Here is an 18,913-nt window from a genome sequence, read left to right as displayed (position 1 = left end):
CCCTACGATGTGTCCTTTCGCGTCACGTGTGCGCTCAGCCTCAACCCGATTGTCCTTCACGGGGACCGGCGCATTGACGTCGCTTGAAGGATTTACAGAGGAGTGAGCACATTGGCGCATTCTTGCTACCCCCCTCCCCCTCCCCGAGACTCAAAAAGGCTTCCGCACAACTGCGCGAGTGTCATATAACAGCTGCGCCCAGTTTCGTCGCTCCGTGAGTGCGATAAGCGCTCCGTCATAAAGCGGTAAGTGACGTACGCACTACACAAAGCGGCGCGCAGAACGAAGTGTGCAGTGTGCTCGGATTTTGCGTGCGAACCAGCAACAAAGACGAACTGTGCGCCACTCGTCGGGGTCGCAATCAGGAGAGGTGTGCACCAGACTTGTGCTCGACTGGACTTCGTTCAGGAGTCGTTATGGCCGTGTACGTCTTCAAGCGAACTGCTGGGCGCATCGTGGAGTACAGATACGTGAGTATATTCCGCACACGTGTTTGGCCGCGTTAAGTCTTCGACTTTGAAGGATGTGTCTTCGAAGATCGTGTCTCTACGTGAGTCCCGGAGAAAGTCGCGTGTAAGCGTGCAGAAGGGGGCGGTAAGTGGTTGATCAACGCTGCTCATACGCAATTTATGTCAGCTTTTTTTCTTCTTCTTCTGTTCCTCTCACATACCCTTGGTATATGGGCGCAATAAAATAAACACGAAATATACAGATCCGTCGTTTCGGAAGTTGACAAGTGCACGTCTGTAGTGGTGCATCTCTGACAAGGAGGTACACGTAAGAATCATTGCAGTTTCTTTAGTGGGGCGTTGTTGGCCAAAGTGGCCCACTGCTAATAAATTACGATATACGCCGAATTACGCAAACGATTGCTTAAATGTTCCTTCAGCACAACTATATGGTTTCTATCTGAACGGAAGTTCTTAGGCAGCCCGCCTCCACCGAAATGCGGAAGTTTTAGCCGCGAACGAGGGAAGGCCTTAGACTATAATGGCTTTTCCGTGACCACATATGGCAATGAACCGAAGCTTTACCACTGGAGCCACCCGTCCGCGCACAACGCTGTTGAAGCCCGTTGGCGCAGCTGGGCCCTGACTTGAGGCGGCATGGTAGTCTACATTGATGAATCGGCGGTGTTTTGCGTTCCGAAGCAAAACAGCAGGGCTGTGAGACGCTTTGTAACGTTGTGCTTCGGACGAGCTTCTACTATGCAAATCAGGAAATCCAGAAAAATGTCGGCAGGGACACCTCAGACTGCTTACGTGAGGGAATGCGAAAGCATTATAGTCGCTTTGGTGTTTTAGACCACAGCTCTTATAGGCGTCCGTTCCTGGGTTGAGCGTCGGCGTCCTTCGGCGTAACTGCGCCAACGCGCTCGTGCCACTGCGTCTTCTTTTACAGCTGGGTCCGATGCATAGAGGAAGGAAAAATATAGGATGGAGCATCACGTCACGCAGCCAGCCTTGTCAAGCGAACGCTCTGTGAAGCCACAGTGGTGGTCCAACACGTGACCTCGTGCTTCGAGATCACGGAGCAAGAATTGAGATTTGCTGAGACATTCGTTCTCAGCAGCTATGCCAGTTGCTTTTATTCGGTGCGCGCTTGTTCAGCTGCCCTGCCGTGACTCTGCCTGCATGGTGGGAGCACTAAAACCAAGCGCGCACCTTGACGTTCGATAACCATGTTGGTATGCTCCTTCCTCTCTCTTTCCTTCCGCCATGTTCCGGTGCCGCTCATCATGCCAGCGTTCCCATACTGCATGCCCCTCCCTCTGCGAAGGCGCTGACGGCACTGGACCGCTGCCAGTCGGTGCGGTGATTTCGATCTCAAATTCTTTACCTCAGTACATCGCGAAATGAAAAGACTTATTCATCTGCGCTCAAATTTTGCCTTATGGAGTTTCGTAATCGTGGGACATTATTTACGCGCTTTACATGTCCGCGCAAGCTCTCGCCTGCGTTCCAACTGCGCCTCGGTAACGCCAAATCAAAACGCGCCAAGCGTCTCAACGCGCTCGCTTGCCCGCGAGGAGTTTTTAAAGCGAAAGCTTTACTGGCCGCGAACTTGCGATTTCGCCGTCGTGGTGCTCCGAGGAGGTACATGACGTCACAACGCGCGCCTCGCCGCGGTTATTAAAGCGAAAGCTTTACTGGCCACGAACTTGCGATTTCGCCGTGGCCGTGCTCCGAGGATGCACATGACGTCACACCGCGTTCCTCGTCACACCGCGTTCCTACACCAAGTTCCTCGTCGTTGCGCTCGCCTCCGCTCGCTTCGCCAGCTGCGTCGCATGCCTGATAACATGTCGGAGGATTGAAAAGGAGAGCTCGCGTGCGCCGCAACCACAGTTGAGGCGGCAGTATGGACGGCGGCAATTCTGATAAGCAGGAGGAGCCTGGAATCGACATCGGAACGAGATGAATCGGAAACGAATCACCCAGGAAACAGACGAACTGCGCGCCGATCGACTGGCTAAACGCCGCAACATAGCTAGACAACCAGACTAACCTGGACTTGCAATCAAGATTAACCATGGCTAACCATGCTATGCCTTAGCCTTCGCTACGTATATCCTGGCATAACCGAGCTATGCCACTGCCAATTTTTTTTTTAACTCGAAGGACCGTTCAGCGGCGTGCAAATGGACATTAATGGTTTTTATTTTATACACCCATTTTATATACTCGTGAAGTGGCGCCAATTCCTCCCCGTTGGCTGCACCATCACGTGCCCAATGATGCGCGCACTATACGTATACTCAACGCCTTTAGTCAGCCAGATGGCTGCGACATGATGTGTGCAGTGACGCGCGTGCTAGGCACACCTTTAGTGTGCCTAAAGAACCGTGGAGCATCAGAACCGTGGAGCCGCCGTAGTGTCGGGAAAGCGTGCTCGTCTCACACTGCAGAGGCCCGGGTTCGATTCTTACCCAGACCGAAATGTACCAAATTTCTTTGCTTTGCTTACGGGAACCTCCCTGATTAATTTGGAGCCAATCTGAACATTTTTGACGTGTTTTTACTCTTTGCGACGTCGGCCATTTTTGTCACCATCATTCGGTCATGTCCCCGACTACGATGAATTTTTCGCGTAATGGGCCACATAACGCTTTCGCATTAATAAGCACGTAGAAACCCTGGATTTTGTGCGTTCGCCCTCCATGCACTGGGATATCCTCGAAATCTAGGATCTCAAAGTGTACGCTGTATACTCCATGCTCTGTGCAGCCGCTATGGCCGGGTATTGAACCTGAAACCTCGCGTCAAGCATCAGGTGATCTGCTGATCTCCTAGGCGGGTGTCTGTAGAGAGTGAGCAAGAAACGGAGCACGGCTCGGGGGATGCATGGCGCATGGCCTTGCTAGCATCGAGTGTGCGCTATACGTGGCTCTCTCTCTCTTTTCATCGTTGTGTTTCATCTTTCCCAAGTGCAAGGTAGTAACCGCACGTGCATTTGGTTAACCTCCCTATATTTCCTATCTTCTCTCTCTCTCTCTCTCTCTCTCTCAAGTCGGTGAACGGTTGGCCATGGAAATGTAGGCAAGCACTCTGCCATCGCGGCCTTTTTGAACGAATGGTTTCTACTTTTCGAAGCACTCGGATAATAACAGCTCGGGACACTGCTTATGTACATTTGGGCGGAACTGTCCTGTCCTGGAAAACTCCGTGCACACAAAACCGCCAGCCTGCACTGCACACTTCTTCGTTTTCGACGCACAACAGGAAGGAGCTAAAAAGCCGAGTATGAGAGATAAGCCTTTTGTGTTTCCAAAAAGAGATAAGAGAGAAACCTGTCAGGCATACCTTACGATAACCCCTATGCAGGGACAGGTGATAGCCTGTCTAACGACTTCTGTGACCCTCGAAGCGGAATTTTCCTCTTCGCGTAACGTGCACAGGAATTTGATTGTCGCCGAGCTCAGGCTACGAGAAATTGTAAAGCAAAAAAGGTACAGAGGCTTTCTACTCACTGGGCCTCACGGCAGGCGCGATCAGTATTCATCAGTGGTCCCAACAAGCCGCCCGGAGCCGCGTACATTTCGCATTGTTTATGTCGCCCCCGTGGTTCTCTTCGGCGTATAATACATACGATGTCTTTCTTATACGACAAAGCATGGAAGTGTCTGACTCAATAGATCAGATAGAATGCGCTGAATTTTCGCTGAAGTAAGCGATATTCGAAATTATAACGACGGAAAGATCGAGAAAGCAGTAAGAAATGGTCCTAGCACGAAATCAGTGAGAAGAAGACTTGGCATAGGGATCATTTTGATGATATAGTAAGAACTCAGAAGATTTTCTATACCAACCTGCACAGTGACCAGAGCAGCCTCGCTACCTTCATTAAAAGTAAGGATGAACAAGATACAGAGGCTCCTTCTATATCTAACGGTGAAGTTAGAAAGGCCTTGCAAGACATGTCCTGGGAAAAATGGGCAGTGGAAGTTGGAATAACAGTCGATTTAATCGAATATGTAGAAGGTGTTATGCTTGAAATGATTGCGGCCCTTTATACGCAATATCTCACAACTTCTTGTGTACAAGAGATCTAGAAGAAGAGAGAGAGAGATAATTTAATTGAAAGAAGGCAAGGAGGTCGGCCTGAGCTAAGGCGCTCTAGCCTGCTACTCTGCACAGGGGGAGGGGGAACGGGGACATAAAGATGTGATGAGGGATGATGATGACATAGCAAGAGGGATGCGCAAAGGTGAAAGGAAGTTCAACACTGTGATGATAAACATTCACAAATGTCATCCATGAAACCACAGTCAGGTTTCGCATCAAGTCTGTACTCAACAATTTGAGTGAACTTAAAAGTAGAGGCGCTAGGACAAAACTGGTGTGGGCCTCCCCTGCGTGAACAGCACAAGCACCAAACAAAATCTTTATAGCATATAAAGAACTGCGATAAGCGGCTCTGGCATGGCGAACACTTGTAGGGCACTTTTAGCGGCCGGAGTCTCGAGACCACCGAGAATCACGCGCATTGATTCTACTAGGTGCGTGAGCATTTTTTGTACACTCTCCTTCTCATTGTGTTCACCTCCTTGCTTGCCCGTAGTGTCACCGGTTTCATTGGCCCTATAATTCTTGGCTTCATGGCGCAGAGGACCGATAGTGCCCGCTGGCATGGCCGTGGGCCTAGAGGGCAGCAAAGGCCATTCCGTGTCTGTATCAGCCGGTGGAGGTGAATGTTTGCCGCGTGCTCTCGTCGACCTCGATGCACGCACAGGCAGAAGTGGTCGTTCTACCTGTGCCACGCTAGGTTGTTCTCCTGAAATGGTTTTGCGATGCTTCTGTCGCGAGCGTTGGTCACTTTGGCGAACAGATTGAGCAGCCTCTTTACGTGAAGATTGGTCTCTTGCCATTTTTCGAAGAATACGAACCTCCTGTTTCATCTTCGGGCATTCCTTCGAAGTCGCTTCGTGAGAGCCAGTACAGTTGGGACATTTAAATGAGGACGCCTCACAGTCGGTGGTATCATGCTCTCCGCCGCAACGCGAGCAGGTGGCTTTGCTTCTACAAACTGCGCTCACGTGTCCTATCTTGTGACATTTCCGGCACTGAATAGGCCTCGGAACGAATGGTCGTACTCGGTGTATAACGTAGCCCACTTTGACAGACGCTGGTAATGTCGAAGAAGCAAACGTTAACTTGATACATCGGGAGTGCCCCAAGCGATGAATCTTAAGAATGCGCACCGATGACCCCAAAAGACTCTTGAGGTCCGCATGCTGGATTTCAAGCTCCACGTCGGCAATCACACCAGTTGTTGTCTCCTTCCCGTAAGTAATAAAGGAGCGGACGGGGATTGCGCTTAACTGTGGAATGGTCTTTAACTTCTCAAGTATTGCGAAATTTTTCACATCTATTGTCAGGATGTTCTTGCGAGCGTCGATCCTGATCTCGTTAATTTGCCCAGAGGCCACACTTTCAAAATATTCGGTTAGAAACTGCCTGCTGAGGGAGTTCATGCTGTGTGACTTCGAGAGCGGCACGTAAGAAACCATGAAGGATTCTTGCTCACTCCGATGCGATGAAGACGCCTCAGTCGATATACGGCGCATCTTCTTCATACAGCGGCCCATGACTACGGTGTACTCGCTGTCAGAGTCCATGGCTTCTGGCGTTGAGCTCTCCCAGGAATCGAGCTGGTCCGAGCTTCCAAAGGCACGTCGCGTCCAAAAATGAGCCATGAAGTAGACGACTGACCTTGTTCAGGTGGTCGTGGGAACATTTTCTTGCTCATCCTTGATGAAATGACTCTCACGAAAATGGCAAGAACGTAAAAAAATGCATAACAGCGAGAGGCCCAGAGCACCAGTGAGCTCTGGGCACTTCTTTCTCTTCCTCATGCCAACATTATGCTAACTCATAAGAAGGGTGACAACAAATCAGAGAAGTATAGGCCCATTAACTTGCTTTCAGTATTGTATAATATATTCGACGAGATAATTTCCAATAGAATTAGGGCAACACTTGACTTCAATCAACCAAGACAACTTAATGGCATTAGGAAGGAATGTTCAGAAATGAATCACATCCAAGTCACCAATCAGGCAATTGAGGAAACTGCGGAGTACAATCAATCTCGCTATCTGGCTTTCATGGTTTATAAAAAGACATTTGATTCAATAGAGATACTAGCAGTCACGAAGTTATTGCGTAATCAAGGTGTACATGAGACATACGTGAATCTATTGGCATGCGTGAATATATTCCACAGTTGCCTTGGTTCTCCACAAGTAGAAAATCATCTTCCAAGAAAGGGGCCAGGCAAGGAGACACAATCTTTCCAATGCTATTCACTGCATGCTAAGAAGTATTCAAGCTTTTTCACTGGGAAGGCTTAGGAGCGAAGATCAATAGCGAATATCTCAACAACTCTCGGTTTGCAGATTATACTCTCCTGTTCAGCAACACTGGCGATGAACTGCAACACATTATTGAGGACCTTAAACAATAAAGGGTAGGGTTGAAGATTAATATGCAAAAGACAAAGCCAATGTTCAATAGCCTGGCAAGGGAACAAGAACTCACGATCGCCAGTCAGCCTCTAGAGTCTTCGTCTAAAATCTAGGTCAGTTACTAACAGGATACCCTGATCATGAAAAGTAAATTTACAGAAATATAAAATTGGGTTGCTGTGCACGGCAGGCATTACCAAGTCATGACTGGAAGCATACGACTGTCGTACAAAAGGAAAGTGTACAATCATTGCGTTCTACCGGTGCTAACTAAGGAAGAATCTCGGAGGTTCACCAATGAGCTCGACAACAAGGATCGCGCAAGGAGCGATGGAACGAAAATTGTTAGCCATAACGTTACGAAATAGGAAGAAAGCGGTGTAGGTCAGAGAGCAAACGGGGATAGTCGACATTCTGGTCCACAATAAGAGAAAAGAATGTATCTGAACGGGCTATGTAATCCGTACGGCAGATAACCGGCGGACCGCTGCAGCTTTAGAGTTACAGAATGGATGCCAAGAGAAGGCAAGCGCACTCGAGGGCGGCAGAAAATTAGGTAGGATGAAGAAATGCCTATACGGGGCCAGCATGCATCAGAACATATAGCAAAGAAAGCTTTCCTTGTTACCTTGAAGAGAAAGATTCCTAGCTGACAAATAGTTATGCGAAGACCAGACTCGCGATCGCCAGGTCGTCGCTTTACCACTATGAGCTTTTACAACGAGGAGGCGTCTTTTTTTTTTATCCTGCATACTGCTAGAAATTTATTTATTTTGCAGGGGCCCGACAGCCTCATAAACAGTGGCCTATATAGTCAGGGTGTGATGATGTTAGATTGTGGCGGTGTGGCCGCAACAAGACAAAGTGTCTGACCAGCCAGCTTGGAGTCATGGTGATTGTGTGGCAACAACAAGAGTAGAATTTATGATGGTGACTGCGGAAGAAGAAGACCGCGTGCCACGAACAGGGAAGCGGCGCGTGGAGAGCGTGAGAGCGAGTAGGAGGTTCGGGTACTGGCGACCGACCGGGTGTCCTACTACCGCGCGGATCTGGGCTGAGATCTCACTCGTGGCTGTACCCTCCTGCGCACCAGCGGCCTGCAGTCATATCGGCCCGATGCGTATCGGCCTTCGTGACGGGAACCGAGAGGTTCCAGGAGTGGCTGGCGTGCCGCTGGCCAGTTACAGCAGTGGCCTGGTTTTCTGCTGGCCTGCTGTCTCCCCTGTTTCGACGTCGCGACCAGGTGCGGCGTGATGGTGACGGCGTAGGACGTGGCCTTCGCAAGCAACTTACCAGTTGTGCTGAAGAGCCGGATTTCCCAGCGACGCAGCGGCGTCGACAACCGTCACGGCCACCGCAACGACGACGCTGATGCTGCACGAGTGCTAGGCACATGACTATATAGACGGACAGACGTCTTCGGAATGCTTATTCTATAGTCCGCGTACAGCTAAAGGGTTCTGTACCGTGTTAACATGTCTATGTACAATGTGTGTTGTATGTAAAAGGCTTCCGTATACCGTGTCATTATTAAAAGGATCCTGATCACAAAGGAAACAGCAAGTTTGCTTCACAGAAGGCTTATAATTTGGAGTGTTTTCTTGAGTCTACACTATAGGTTCTTGGGAGTAGTTCCCATGTGCTCGTAACCTCGTTTTCGTAGTCCTCAAGTAAATCACTAAGCGCTTAGACGCAGAGCCTCCTTCCCACCCTGGTGGCCTCTCCACTGCTTCTAATAACAGCCCGCTGTGCCTCGCAAGCAAGGTCGCGGTTGTGCACCTATACATACATACATACATACATACATACATACATACATACATACATACATACATACATACATACATACATACATACATACATACATACATACATACATACATACATACATACATACATACATACATACATACATACATACATACGGACGGACGGACGGACGGACGGACGGACGGACGGGCACAGTTCATTTCGAGTCATTTCGAGTCATTCGAAACCCTTGCAGGGATTGTAGAATAGCCTTCAGTTTCCAGAGCATTTCTGAGCAGATGCACGTGACCACAAGGACTAAAACGCGGCACACGTGTATACAGGGACATGTCAGTATGTCCCTGTCAGCAGGACAGGCGCACTTGGTCAAAGTGGGGCTGCTCAGTTCACAACGTGTTCCACCTGTAACGAACAGTCAATTAAATATTGTACAACTGGAAGATTCATTTTACAGGAATGGAAGCGGAAACATCGAAGTTTTTGCAGCTGAATTTTTGAAGCGGCCGACGCCGTCTGTGTTTCTTGTTTAAGTGAGAGAGAGAGAGAGAGAGAGAGAGAGAGAGAGAGAGAGAGAGAGAGAGAGAGAAAAGCAAGGATAGGAAAGGCAGGGAGGTCAACCAGAAGAGCATCCGGTTTGCTACCCGGTGGGAAAATAATTAAGTTAATACGGAGTAATGACTGTTGGCTACATGAGGCAACACTACACGCTAAAGGTCCCTGAACATACCATGGAAAGCTTTGTTCAGTCCACAGGAAAGAAAACTATGGCTATCAAAAAACTATGAGAGAGTGTACGGGCTGGAGCAGAGCGCGAGAATCAAATGTTCCACGCTGCACATTTTTTTTTTTGTTTGAATTACGAAGAGTTCGCGCCAAGCAAGTTGTGATTTGTAACCTCACTGGTTTGCACAGCGACTGCTTGAGAACTGCGGCACTCGGAGTATACTGTACGCTTACGCAACCGTTATAATTCGTTAGTATTTGATCACCACAGAGTCACTAGGATGAATGACGAAGTGTTAAGCACTACACGTGTCCTTTAGTTAACGCGTGATCTTTAAGACACTTTAGAAATGTACCGCTAGGCGTCGATAAAGGAGAGCGGTCCGTCCACATGAATTATCACACCGGGTCGCACAACATTTCTGGTATACCCGTGTCTCTTGAGGGAGCTGCGATTCCGCACAAGTGAGTTTTTATTTGAAAGGAGGATGCCGAAGGTCGCTTAGCTGGTCTTCTATGCATGCGCAGCCTTCAGCTATATTCGTCATTGTTTTGTTTTATATTACACATGCAAAGGACGCCGATTTCGTATATATATATTTTTTTACTTTCACTCTTTATACGTCCTGTACACGTGTTTGGCTCCCCCCCCCCTCTTTTTTTTTCCTTGTGCACAATTTCCTCTGACGCCGTGTGCTCGCACTTCGTCTTCCTGTTTGTGATCTATTACAGTACGCGAAGCCATTTTCAGTGTTTGAGCATTTTATTTATTTGTTATGTTTGCCTTGTCTGAAAACCAAAGTGCCGTTACCCTAGCAACGAAGATGTGAAGGTTACTGCGAACGCAGCGCCCATGGAAGCACGCGGCTGCCCAATGTGAATGCGCACTGTACAACCATAAGGCGAAGAATAGCGTATTCTGCCCCTTACCTTCACAGTTTATCCCTCTCCTCGAAGAGCGTTCTTGACCGCCTCCTGGCCAGATGTCTGCGTACATGTCTTGGAGTACCACATGCAGCGTTGGGTACTTTAGCAATTGCAGAGGCACACCAACCTTCCTTCCGGTCACTAATATTTGTGGAGACGTGTCGCCATTACTTTCGCCTGACAATAAAGCGTACAGACCATCCCCTTATTCAGACAATAAATCATTGAAATGGCGCACATGTACACGCGATAACGCGACATTGCAGCGTCATTGTCCCCGGGAACAAGTTTTGCTCAGTAGAAGCTGAGTATCATCCATGCCTGCTATCCAGTCCAGAGGTATCAACCAAAGTGCCGGGCATCTCTCGCGATTGTGACCTACCAGAAGTTGCTGTGAAATAATTAGCAGCGTATCATATCTACTGTATCTACAGGGATCACATTCAGATTCACGCAGATGAAACGCGTCAAAATAAATGTTCTGCTTCCGTGTTCTACAAACCACCTACGAGAGAAAAAGATAATGGTCATATTATGAAACGTCACTTCTTCTACGACAGCCGAACTTTAGGCATTCATGTCTGCCTTGACCTTCATTTGCTCACTGTCGCGCCCTCTCAAATGGGTCATCGCGAGAGACTCTCTAGCGTCTCCCTTGAGCATTAACTCCACCAGCATGAACATAAATGATCATGCTGTAGCGTATGACGTGCATAATATATGTACAAAGGCGACCGACTTTCACCGTGAAGTTTTATTTCAGTATAATCCTAGTCACTATGTAATTTTAGGCACATAGTTGCTGACAGTTTAGCACGCGCGGCATACACTGAAAATGAGACATATCTAACACCAGTCTCGTAAAGCGATGCACGCAACAGCTTGCGTTGGAAGTTGAAAGAAAGGTGTAGGATTGATCCAGGTGCATTATGTAGGGTTGATCCAGAAACGCAATGCAATATTCCATTAACGGTCAGCCACTGTGTCGAAACAGTAATCATTCAAGTAATACAGTTGTGTTATTATTTCCAAACGAACAGACTCTCACTTTCTAAGACACAAATTACGACTAGTTATAGGCACTGCGCTACACCTGGCACTGCACACGTAAATGTGTTTCTGGGTGAAATATGCCGAGCCGAAAGTGTGATGAACTCTTACTCGGAATCAGAAGAAAATGTTGAGGACGTCTACTGCACTGCAGTATTCATGCTCCACATAGAAAAGAAATATTAAGAGAGAAATTGCGCTCTCCGGACGAAAAGCCACTATCAAAGGAAAAAAATAATGGGGCTATACCAAACAATAGAACTACAAAAGCATGCAGTTCTGGCGTTTAAAACAGTTGTTGGAACAGTCAAGAATTGCGGATGATCTCTAGAGCGATATAATATGTTCTACAGGATTTATGTTCTGCGGAAATACAACTGGTGCCGCAGTCTAAGGTTTCTTAGAAATATTGCTTGATATTGATATTCGGTGTACTGTGGTGCAAGCTTGTTTATGCTATATTATAGTTGGTGCTTCCTTGAAATACAAGGGAACTGCAAGTGAGTGCTCTGTGATCTGTGGGGACGCTCGACGCCGCGTGGCTCTCCCGTCTCTTGTAATCCGGCTTCTCCCCACAGCTAAGCGCCGGCGGCAGACGGCTCGGTTGCAGCACATTACGAGAGATGGCGCGAGTGTTGTGCTGTTGCTAACGCAACCCAACGGCGGGGTTTGCGGGCGCAAAAGGGAGAAGGCTTTTCCTCTTGGGCTTGGGGTTGCCGAGCTGCGCGAACCGCTTCGCGGGACACCGTAATGGACGAACACGATCCTCCCAGCGCAATTTCCGTAGACTGTCACGCCACCCCGCGGCCACCGGCGAATTTTTTTCAAAGAGTGTTGGAGCAACCGCAGGCGGTGTGGCGGTAGCGCATTTGCTTGCCTTCCTCGTGGCAGCCAGTAGGCTTTATGTGTTTTTACGCATCCTTCGTGCAAGATCGTATATGCTGTGTGCTGCGATGCACCAACAGATCTGTGGCAACTGAAGTGAGTCTCCACTCGTCCCCCAAAGAAGCGACAAAGAAGACACAATGGGTTGTCAAGTTGCGGATTGGCAAGCCAGTCACACCACCGATGAAAGTGCAGTGAGCATTTCGTCGACCGTGACTTCTTCTGGAGCCACGTAGTTGAGAAAACGAAAGTTCCTTGCTTATGCGCATTATTTTATTTGTTTTTCTACGGAGAATCGATGCGTTAGAACAATAGAGCTTGCGACAATGTAGTGCAGCACCGTGAATAACGACGCGGCTTTGATCACGAGTATATGTAGCATATACGTGCGCGAGCATCGGAAGCATTTGCTCAGGTTTCGCCTGCATCAACTCGTAGTGTGTGGTTGCCACAGTGTTCCGCTTCGCCAGAAGCGCATGTTTTCGTTCTCGCTGCACCCCGTGCGTCAACACGCGACCAAGCTTTGCAGCTACAGTGGCCCTGAAAACAAGGTTGGTACAACATAAAACACAGACATTGAATTCGCGACGTGAGGGCAAAAAAACTTGTCATGACTCTTCCTCACTCGAACGATAATACAACTACACCCGCGAAAAATAAAACAACCGGCATGGCTTTCTTTACATCCGCATGCACTAGCATAGCAACGTTCAATAAAGACGTCTGAAAAACCGCAGTTGTGATAACCTTAGTGATATCCTTCCTCTAATTATCGAATATAAATGCCTGCTCATAACAACTCAATACGTGAAAGGAGCTCGCGAATATCACAGAGCAGTAAAATTACTCTTTGTCGCGAAACGGCAGTGCGTGAAAGGTAGGTTTTGCGGGCCGTCGCACGAAGAAAAATGTAAAAGACAAGCTAACGCCACCTTGATAGAACCTTCCCGGCTGCAAATAAATTCCAGCCTTTGCGGCTTCTGCGGGACATGTGACGCCTGCAGGCAAAGTCATTGGACAGCGACAGACGATGCACTGCAGGCCTTCACGCCGCAACAGATAATGCGCTTGACGTTCCCTCCAATTAGGCACCGTATCCGCGTTTCTGAGGCGTCTACGTTGCGCATGATGTCACTTAGCGATAGTGATTGTGAAAAAGGCATAGCGAAGCCAAATACGAGCTGAGGTGAAGGACGCACATGTGCTCAGGGGTTCCTATATACTCTCTGGGCGCCATATTGATAGAGTCACTGAATAATTGCATCCCTTGCACGCCACCTATAGGCGACAGAACTTGCGAGACTCGCTATCCGGTCGTGGTGAGTCGGACTGTCGATTTGTCGCGCGCCCATTGGCATGTTTTGTGGATATACCAATTCGGTATGAAAGCTGCAATAAATGCCCTTGTGATTGTTTGCGTTACTGCGTCATCATTCCTTTATCCCAAAAGCACGCGCCAGCAGGGCGCGTCGGTGCGAGCGACATTGTCGGCGCACAAGTTATGGTCAGCGCGTGGACTTTTCCTTGGTGCGACCACCGCTGCATGCCCTCTTGTTCGCGAAGCGCGCGTTGATGTTAGACAGTGTGAAATGTTTCGCCGGAGCATGTAGTGATTTAAGGTAGGGGGAATGTGGGGACGCTCGAATGATGTTTTCCCCGCATGGCTGTCGCGTCTCCTGTATTACGGCTTCTCCCCGTCGCTAAGCGCCGGAGGCTGACAGTGTGTTTTTCTTTCTCACAGCTCATTACGAGAGATGGCGCGAGTGTTGGGCTGCTAAAGCCACCTGACGGCGGGGTTAGTCGAGCGCGATAGGGCGTAGCAAGGAGTAGGCTCTTCCTTTTTGCATATACTGAAAAGATTTTGCGCCAAAAAACAACACACACAAGAAAGACGATGACACCACGGGCGCTACTTCAACTGTTTAATGAGGGTGAAAGCATTCGACATCTATAGCCCTCCAAAACACCGCGCATGCATACAAGGCAACATGGAGTACAATGTCTCATCAGAGTAGGCGCGATATAAACTTCAGCTCAGTCTCGTAAAGAAAAACCGATGCATCACTAACACAGTTCGGACCCGCTTTCTTGATGTAGAAGGCTTCCAATGTTTCTCGCGATGTCTGATGCCTGCCTCTACCCAAAATCCTCGCATCGCGGAACCGTGGAAAACAATCGGTGCAAGCCCTGCAGTGATCCACAAGTCGCTCACCTTCCTTATTTTTATACCTTTTGCATGTTCCCTAAGCCGGTCGTTCTCACAACGCCCCGTGTGTCCAATGCAGGATTTCCCGCAGGACAGAGGAATTTCATATGCGACGTTTGTGGCACACTTTACGAAACGCTGGGCATGCTTCTTCTGACAGCCAGGCATTTGGCTTTCGCAAGTTATGCGACGGCTTAGCTGGGCAGGCTAGCCGACATGTGTGTTGCTTTTGGCGCAAAATCTTTTCAGTATGCAAGCTCGCCAACTAGCCCAGCAGTGAACTCTTCTAAACTATATATCTTCCTTTTTGGCTCGTGTGTGTGTGTGTGACGGAGGGGGGGGGGGGGGGTCCGCAAGCGGCGCGGACGTTCCGCGAGGTGAAATGGCAAATAATTATTCGTCAAAGAAGCGAGAAAGCGCCGGGCGCCTTTCGCGGAGAGGAACAGTGGCAGTGGTAGTATGCGTTGATTACAGAAAAAGAAATAGAACTGAAATTTGTAGGAGAGGGCCTTCACCAAAGCTTAATGACGTAAGGTGGTTTAGAACATGGAGATAACATGAAATATACATTACAGGCGTCGCCCCTGAGAGGTACATAAGATGATTCGCGGGTACACCCGCTTAGCGCTCGTTGTAACTACTGTAGAAATACAGTCGAAAACCTTTATAATGAAGCGCTTGATACGTCCAAACTCATTCGTTATACAAGTCGCTTCGTTGTAAAGGTCGCGCGCCGTACCGTTCGTAGTAGCGCAGTTTATACACGTCCAGCAAAAAAAAAAAAAAAAGAGCTTTATTTAACATCAACTGAAGGGATACGTTGTGAATTAACTCGCTAATTTTCTTCTGCACACTTCATCCAGTGAAATGTGCGACTGCAGGTGACGCCACGGCATCTAGGTTCACGGCATGCTTAGCAGCGAAATCCCGGAATGAAGCAAGGTACAGCTGCGGAGCGTCGCCGCTAGTACACCTGCCTTTTTTTTTTAATTTCGGTTGGTCTGCAGGCTCACTTCTGCCTGCGTCGACCTTCGCTTTCATCCCGTCCTCGATGGCTTCGAAAATAGGGCTCACCCTGGTGGCGCCACTGGGGAGTGGCTAAGTGTTATGCGCTGCGCTTGTCCACTATAGTTAAGACACGCTGTTTAATACGCCTGAGAAAAGTAACCGCTAGGCGCCGATAAAGGTACGGGAGGTGCGTCTGCCTCAACTTTCGCACACGTCGCATCTTCACAGTTGCATCTGCGCAGTTGAAGCCTCATATTTGCATTCATTCTTCCTGTTTGCCTTATGTAAAAATATGCAGAAACAATTTTTCTTTATACCTTGATCTGAAACATAAAGTGCCGTTATTCTAGCAACAAAGAGGTGAAGGTTACTGCGGACGCAGCAGCGCACGTGGAAGCACGCGGCTGCAAACGCGAGAGAGTAGCTGTACTATTAGATATAAGAAAAAACGAGTGCTTACTGTCCTTGTTAGGTGAACAGAGCTTCGAAATGTGCATATTCACTCTGACGTCAGTTTACAGGCGACCTGTAGTGACTGGAACGAGGACGGGGACGAGGGCGGGGAGAGGGGGGGGGGGGGAGAACGATTCCTAACCGCGTTACGCACTGGAGATTTAAAAGCTCGATGAAAGTTAGCGGACGTGGCGCGCAATCTCAGCGGAAAATGCACGGACTGAAGTGTCCTTTGTCGGTGAAGTGAGCCACGGTCACTGACTGCCCAGAAGAGTCCTGCCGCATAAACACAATGCTGTGGGCAAGTTCAAACAAAGTGTTCGACGTGTCCTGCATGCCTCGACAAAAGAAATTCGAGGACGCATAAGCAATTGTTATGAGTTACGAATGCGAAAGCATTCATGTCCAATTGAACGCCGCTGAGTGGTCCTTCGAGTCATCAACACCTCTCGGGCAAGCAAGCGCGTTGAGACGCTTGGCGCGTTTTGATTTGGCCTTACCGAGGCGCAGGTGGAACGCAGGTGAAAGCTTGCGAGGACAAGGAACGCGCGGGCAACACAGACTTCCGAGAGTGAGAGCGACGGTGACGTGGCGTCGCGGCGGTGCTTTCTCCCCTCACGCGACACCTGGCGCGCTATCGTGGCAGCAGGTGTTCCCGCTCGCCCGCTCTGCTTTGTCGAGGCCCGAGCCAGCAAGCGCGAGCCAGCGTCACGAGCGCGGCTGGCGATGCTCGGAGAGGGTGAAGTCGACGTCCAGGAGGTGGCCTCACGTCGACGACACGATACCGACAACGCCAGAGTAACAGAAGGAATAGACAGACAAAACACACCTTTGAGCTCTCAACTGCTGTCGTAGTGAAGAGGTCGCATTCTGCCGGAGAAATCGAGAGTAGATTGCTAGGGGAGTGCGAATATAGTCAACTTGGGATCGCAAATATACTGACAAACAGTTTCTAGATAATAGTGACCTTTTCAGTGACTAAGCTGTGGCCAGTTTCACCTATTTCAAGAACTTGTTTGTATAAATAAACTTGCTCAAAGTAAGTATCCCTCTAGCATCATTTCACCATCAAAAGACTTACAAAGCACAGTTCACGGAAGCCATCGTAACAGCTAGCGCCATGCCAATCGGATGGATGTCAACGTTCCTGCCCACCGGCGCAAGGGCATACGAAGACCGACGTGGCGACACATTTTCGTAAACAGAAATATTTTTTTTTTCTCGCAGACCTTGACCCAACATTCGTAGAACCGTCAAATGGGCCCTAATTCGTAAACTTTACGAAAAAATTCTCGATAGCTTCAGGTATGATGTATTAACGCGATTGCGTTAAGGGTCCGTGTCGCAGGAAACCCCGCGTCCAGCGTCAACCTTCGCTCCGGGAATAAGCGTTTAAGAACCACGAATACCCAAACACGCAGGGCCTTCGTGTAGCCCGAAGAAGTTACTGAAATAATTGAGTTTCTCAAAGTAAATGCACCAGAAAGATCGTAAAGTACGATTTACACACAACCTACAGACATTATAGCGTCGTATTGTAATTTGAACATGCGAGAAAAGATAGTTATGTTACGCGGAAACTCAATCACACACCCCATTTGACCCGATAGCGTTTTTCAGCTGCCGTTTGAAGTCTGTCTCAGTTTGAGGTCTGTCTAGCTGTGCTCGTTCGCTCGGTTACGCCGACGCTCGCCGCAGCAACGGGCGCTTAAGAGCTGCTCTCTAAAAACACAATGTGGTGCTGCAGCTTGACGTGTAACATTTGCTAAACGTCCTAGAAATTGTGCCGCTAGACACTGCAAGCTCTGAGCCCACGGTTAGCAGATAAAATATTGTACAATAAAATAACACGCAGTAAATGATTCCCTTCACGATACAACCAGTCCTTATAGTACAATACAATTGCTATTACTTATAACCGGAAAAAGTTGTTACCCACCCGAGACCTCTCTGTGTGGTGCAGATGCGGACGCAGGAACATCGAATGAAAGATGCTTGCTCGCAGGGGTTCACGCTTTCGAGCTTTTTCTTCGAGTCTAAATGAATTTTTTTTTTTTTTCTGCGGGAGATGTAAGATGGCGGCACACTGCACATCTACAAAAATCAAAACATAAGAAAGAACGCGCACAGGGCAAGCACTTCTCTGTACTGCCGTAGTGCATCAGCTATCGCTTCTCTGACAGGCGCCGGTGAGGTATACATCCTGCCAAAGACAATGGGACGATTCAGATAAACAAAGTGGCGGTATGTTGCGGACATGTCAGAGGCGCCGGCTGACAACGGAGCTCTCTTCGTCCACTCGCTCGCTCTTCGATGCGGTGGCCTGTTGGGCCTCCAAGCACGTATTGCACGTGGATCGGGCAATTGCCTCACGTTATAATTCGCAATGAAGGCACAAACCGCCGTAACCACACTCTGGCAGGGGAACCAGCGTGCCGCGCTTTTGTCTTTCTTCCCGACGAGCTGTTGGCTTAATTCGCAACGACGAGGAGGACCACGCAACTGACTATATATATATATATATATATATATATATCTGTCATTGCGCCGTCAACGACGCCGTAAATGGTGAAGCTCTACTTTTAGTCGCAGTTCTTATTCAGCTCCTTCTTCACGCTGCAGCCTTTACATCTACTTCTACGCCGTAGTTTTCAGCTCTGATTTCATGCCACCGCCGCTCAGCACAGCGTAAATGGGACGTCTGTTTCGCGTTTACCGAAAAACAAAAATAAACAAAGGCCGGCAGTATACGACGACGAAAACGGAGTCACGTTTCCGCGCGGCATTCGCGCACCGGCGCTGCACTTTCGGCGAGTTTTATCTTTTGTGCACTACGTACGAACAATCCAATATGCTGATTGTTTTCTTTTTAATTATTTTTACGACTTTATTGCTGAATTTAACGTTTCCTGCAGTTTCGGGCA

At 48.7% G+C, this 18,913-nt stretch overlaps 1 protein-coding gene across 2 annotated transcripts in view; it reads left to right on the top strand.

Moving 5' to 3' along the window:
• Positions 1–18,913, top strand: part of LOC142579453 (proton-coupled amino acid transporter 1-like) — an 85,355-nt gene that overhangs the window by 24,967 nt on the left and 41,475 nt on the right. Inside the window, exon 1 of one of the 2 annotated variants that reach the window (XM_075689636.1) lies at positions 257–470. The exons of the other annotated variant lie outside the window; for it this stretch is intronic. Within the exon in view, the coding sequence (XP_075545751.1) occupies positions 417–470 (54 nt within the window). The 5' untranslated portion in view covers positions 257–416. Of the gene's footprint in view, positions 1–256; positions 471–18,913 lie in introns of those variants that run through there. 2 annotated transcript variants of the gene reach the window in all.

This window comes from Dermacentor variabilis, chromosome 4, assembly GCF_050947875.1.
Source record: "Dermacentor variabilis isolate Ectoservices chromosome 4, ASM5094787v1, whole genome shotgun sequence".
NCBI classification, from domain to species: Eukaryota; Metazoa; Arthropoda; class Arachnida; order Ixodida; family Ixodidae; genus Dermacentor; species Dermacentor variabilis.
The sequence above is the reverse complement of the archived record's forward strand: the minus strand, read 5'-3'. Positions and strand labels throughout refer to the sequence as shown.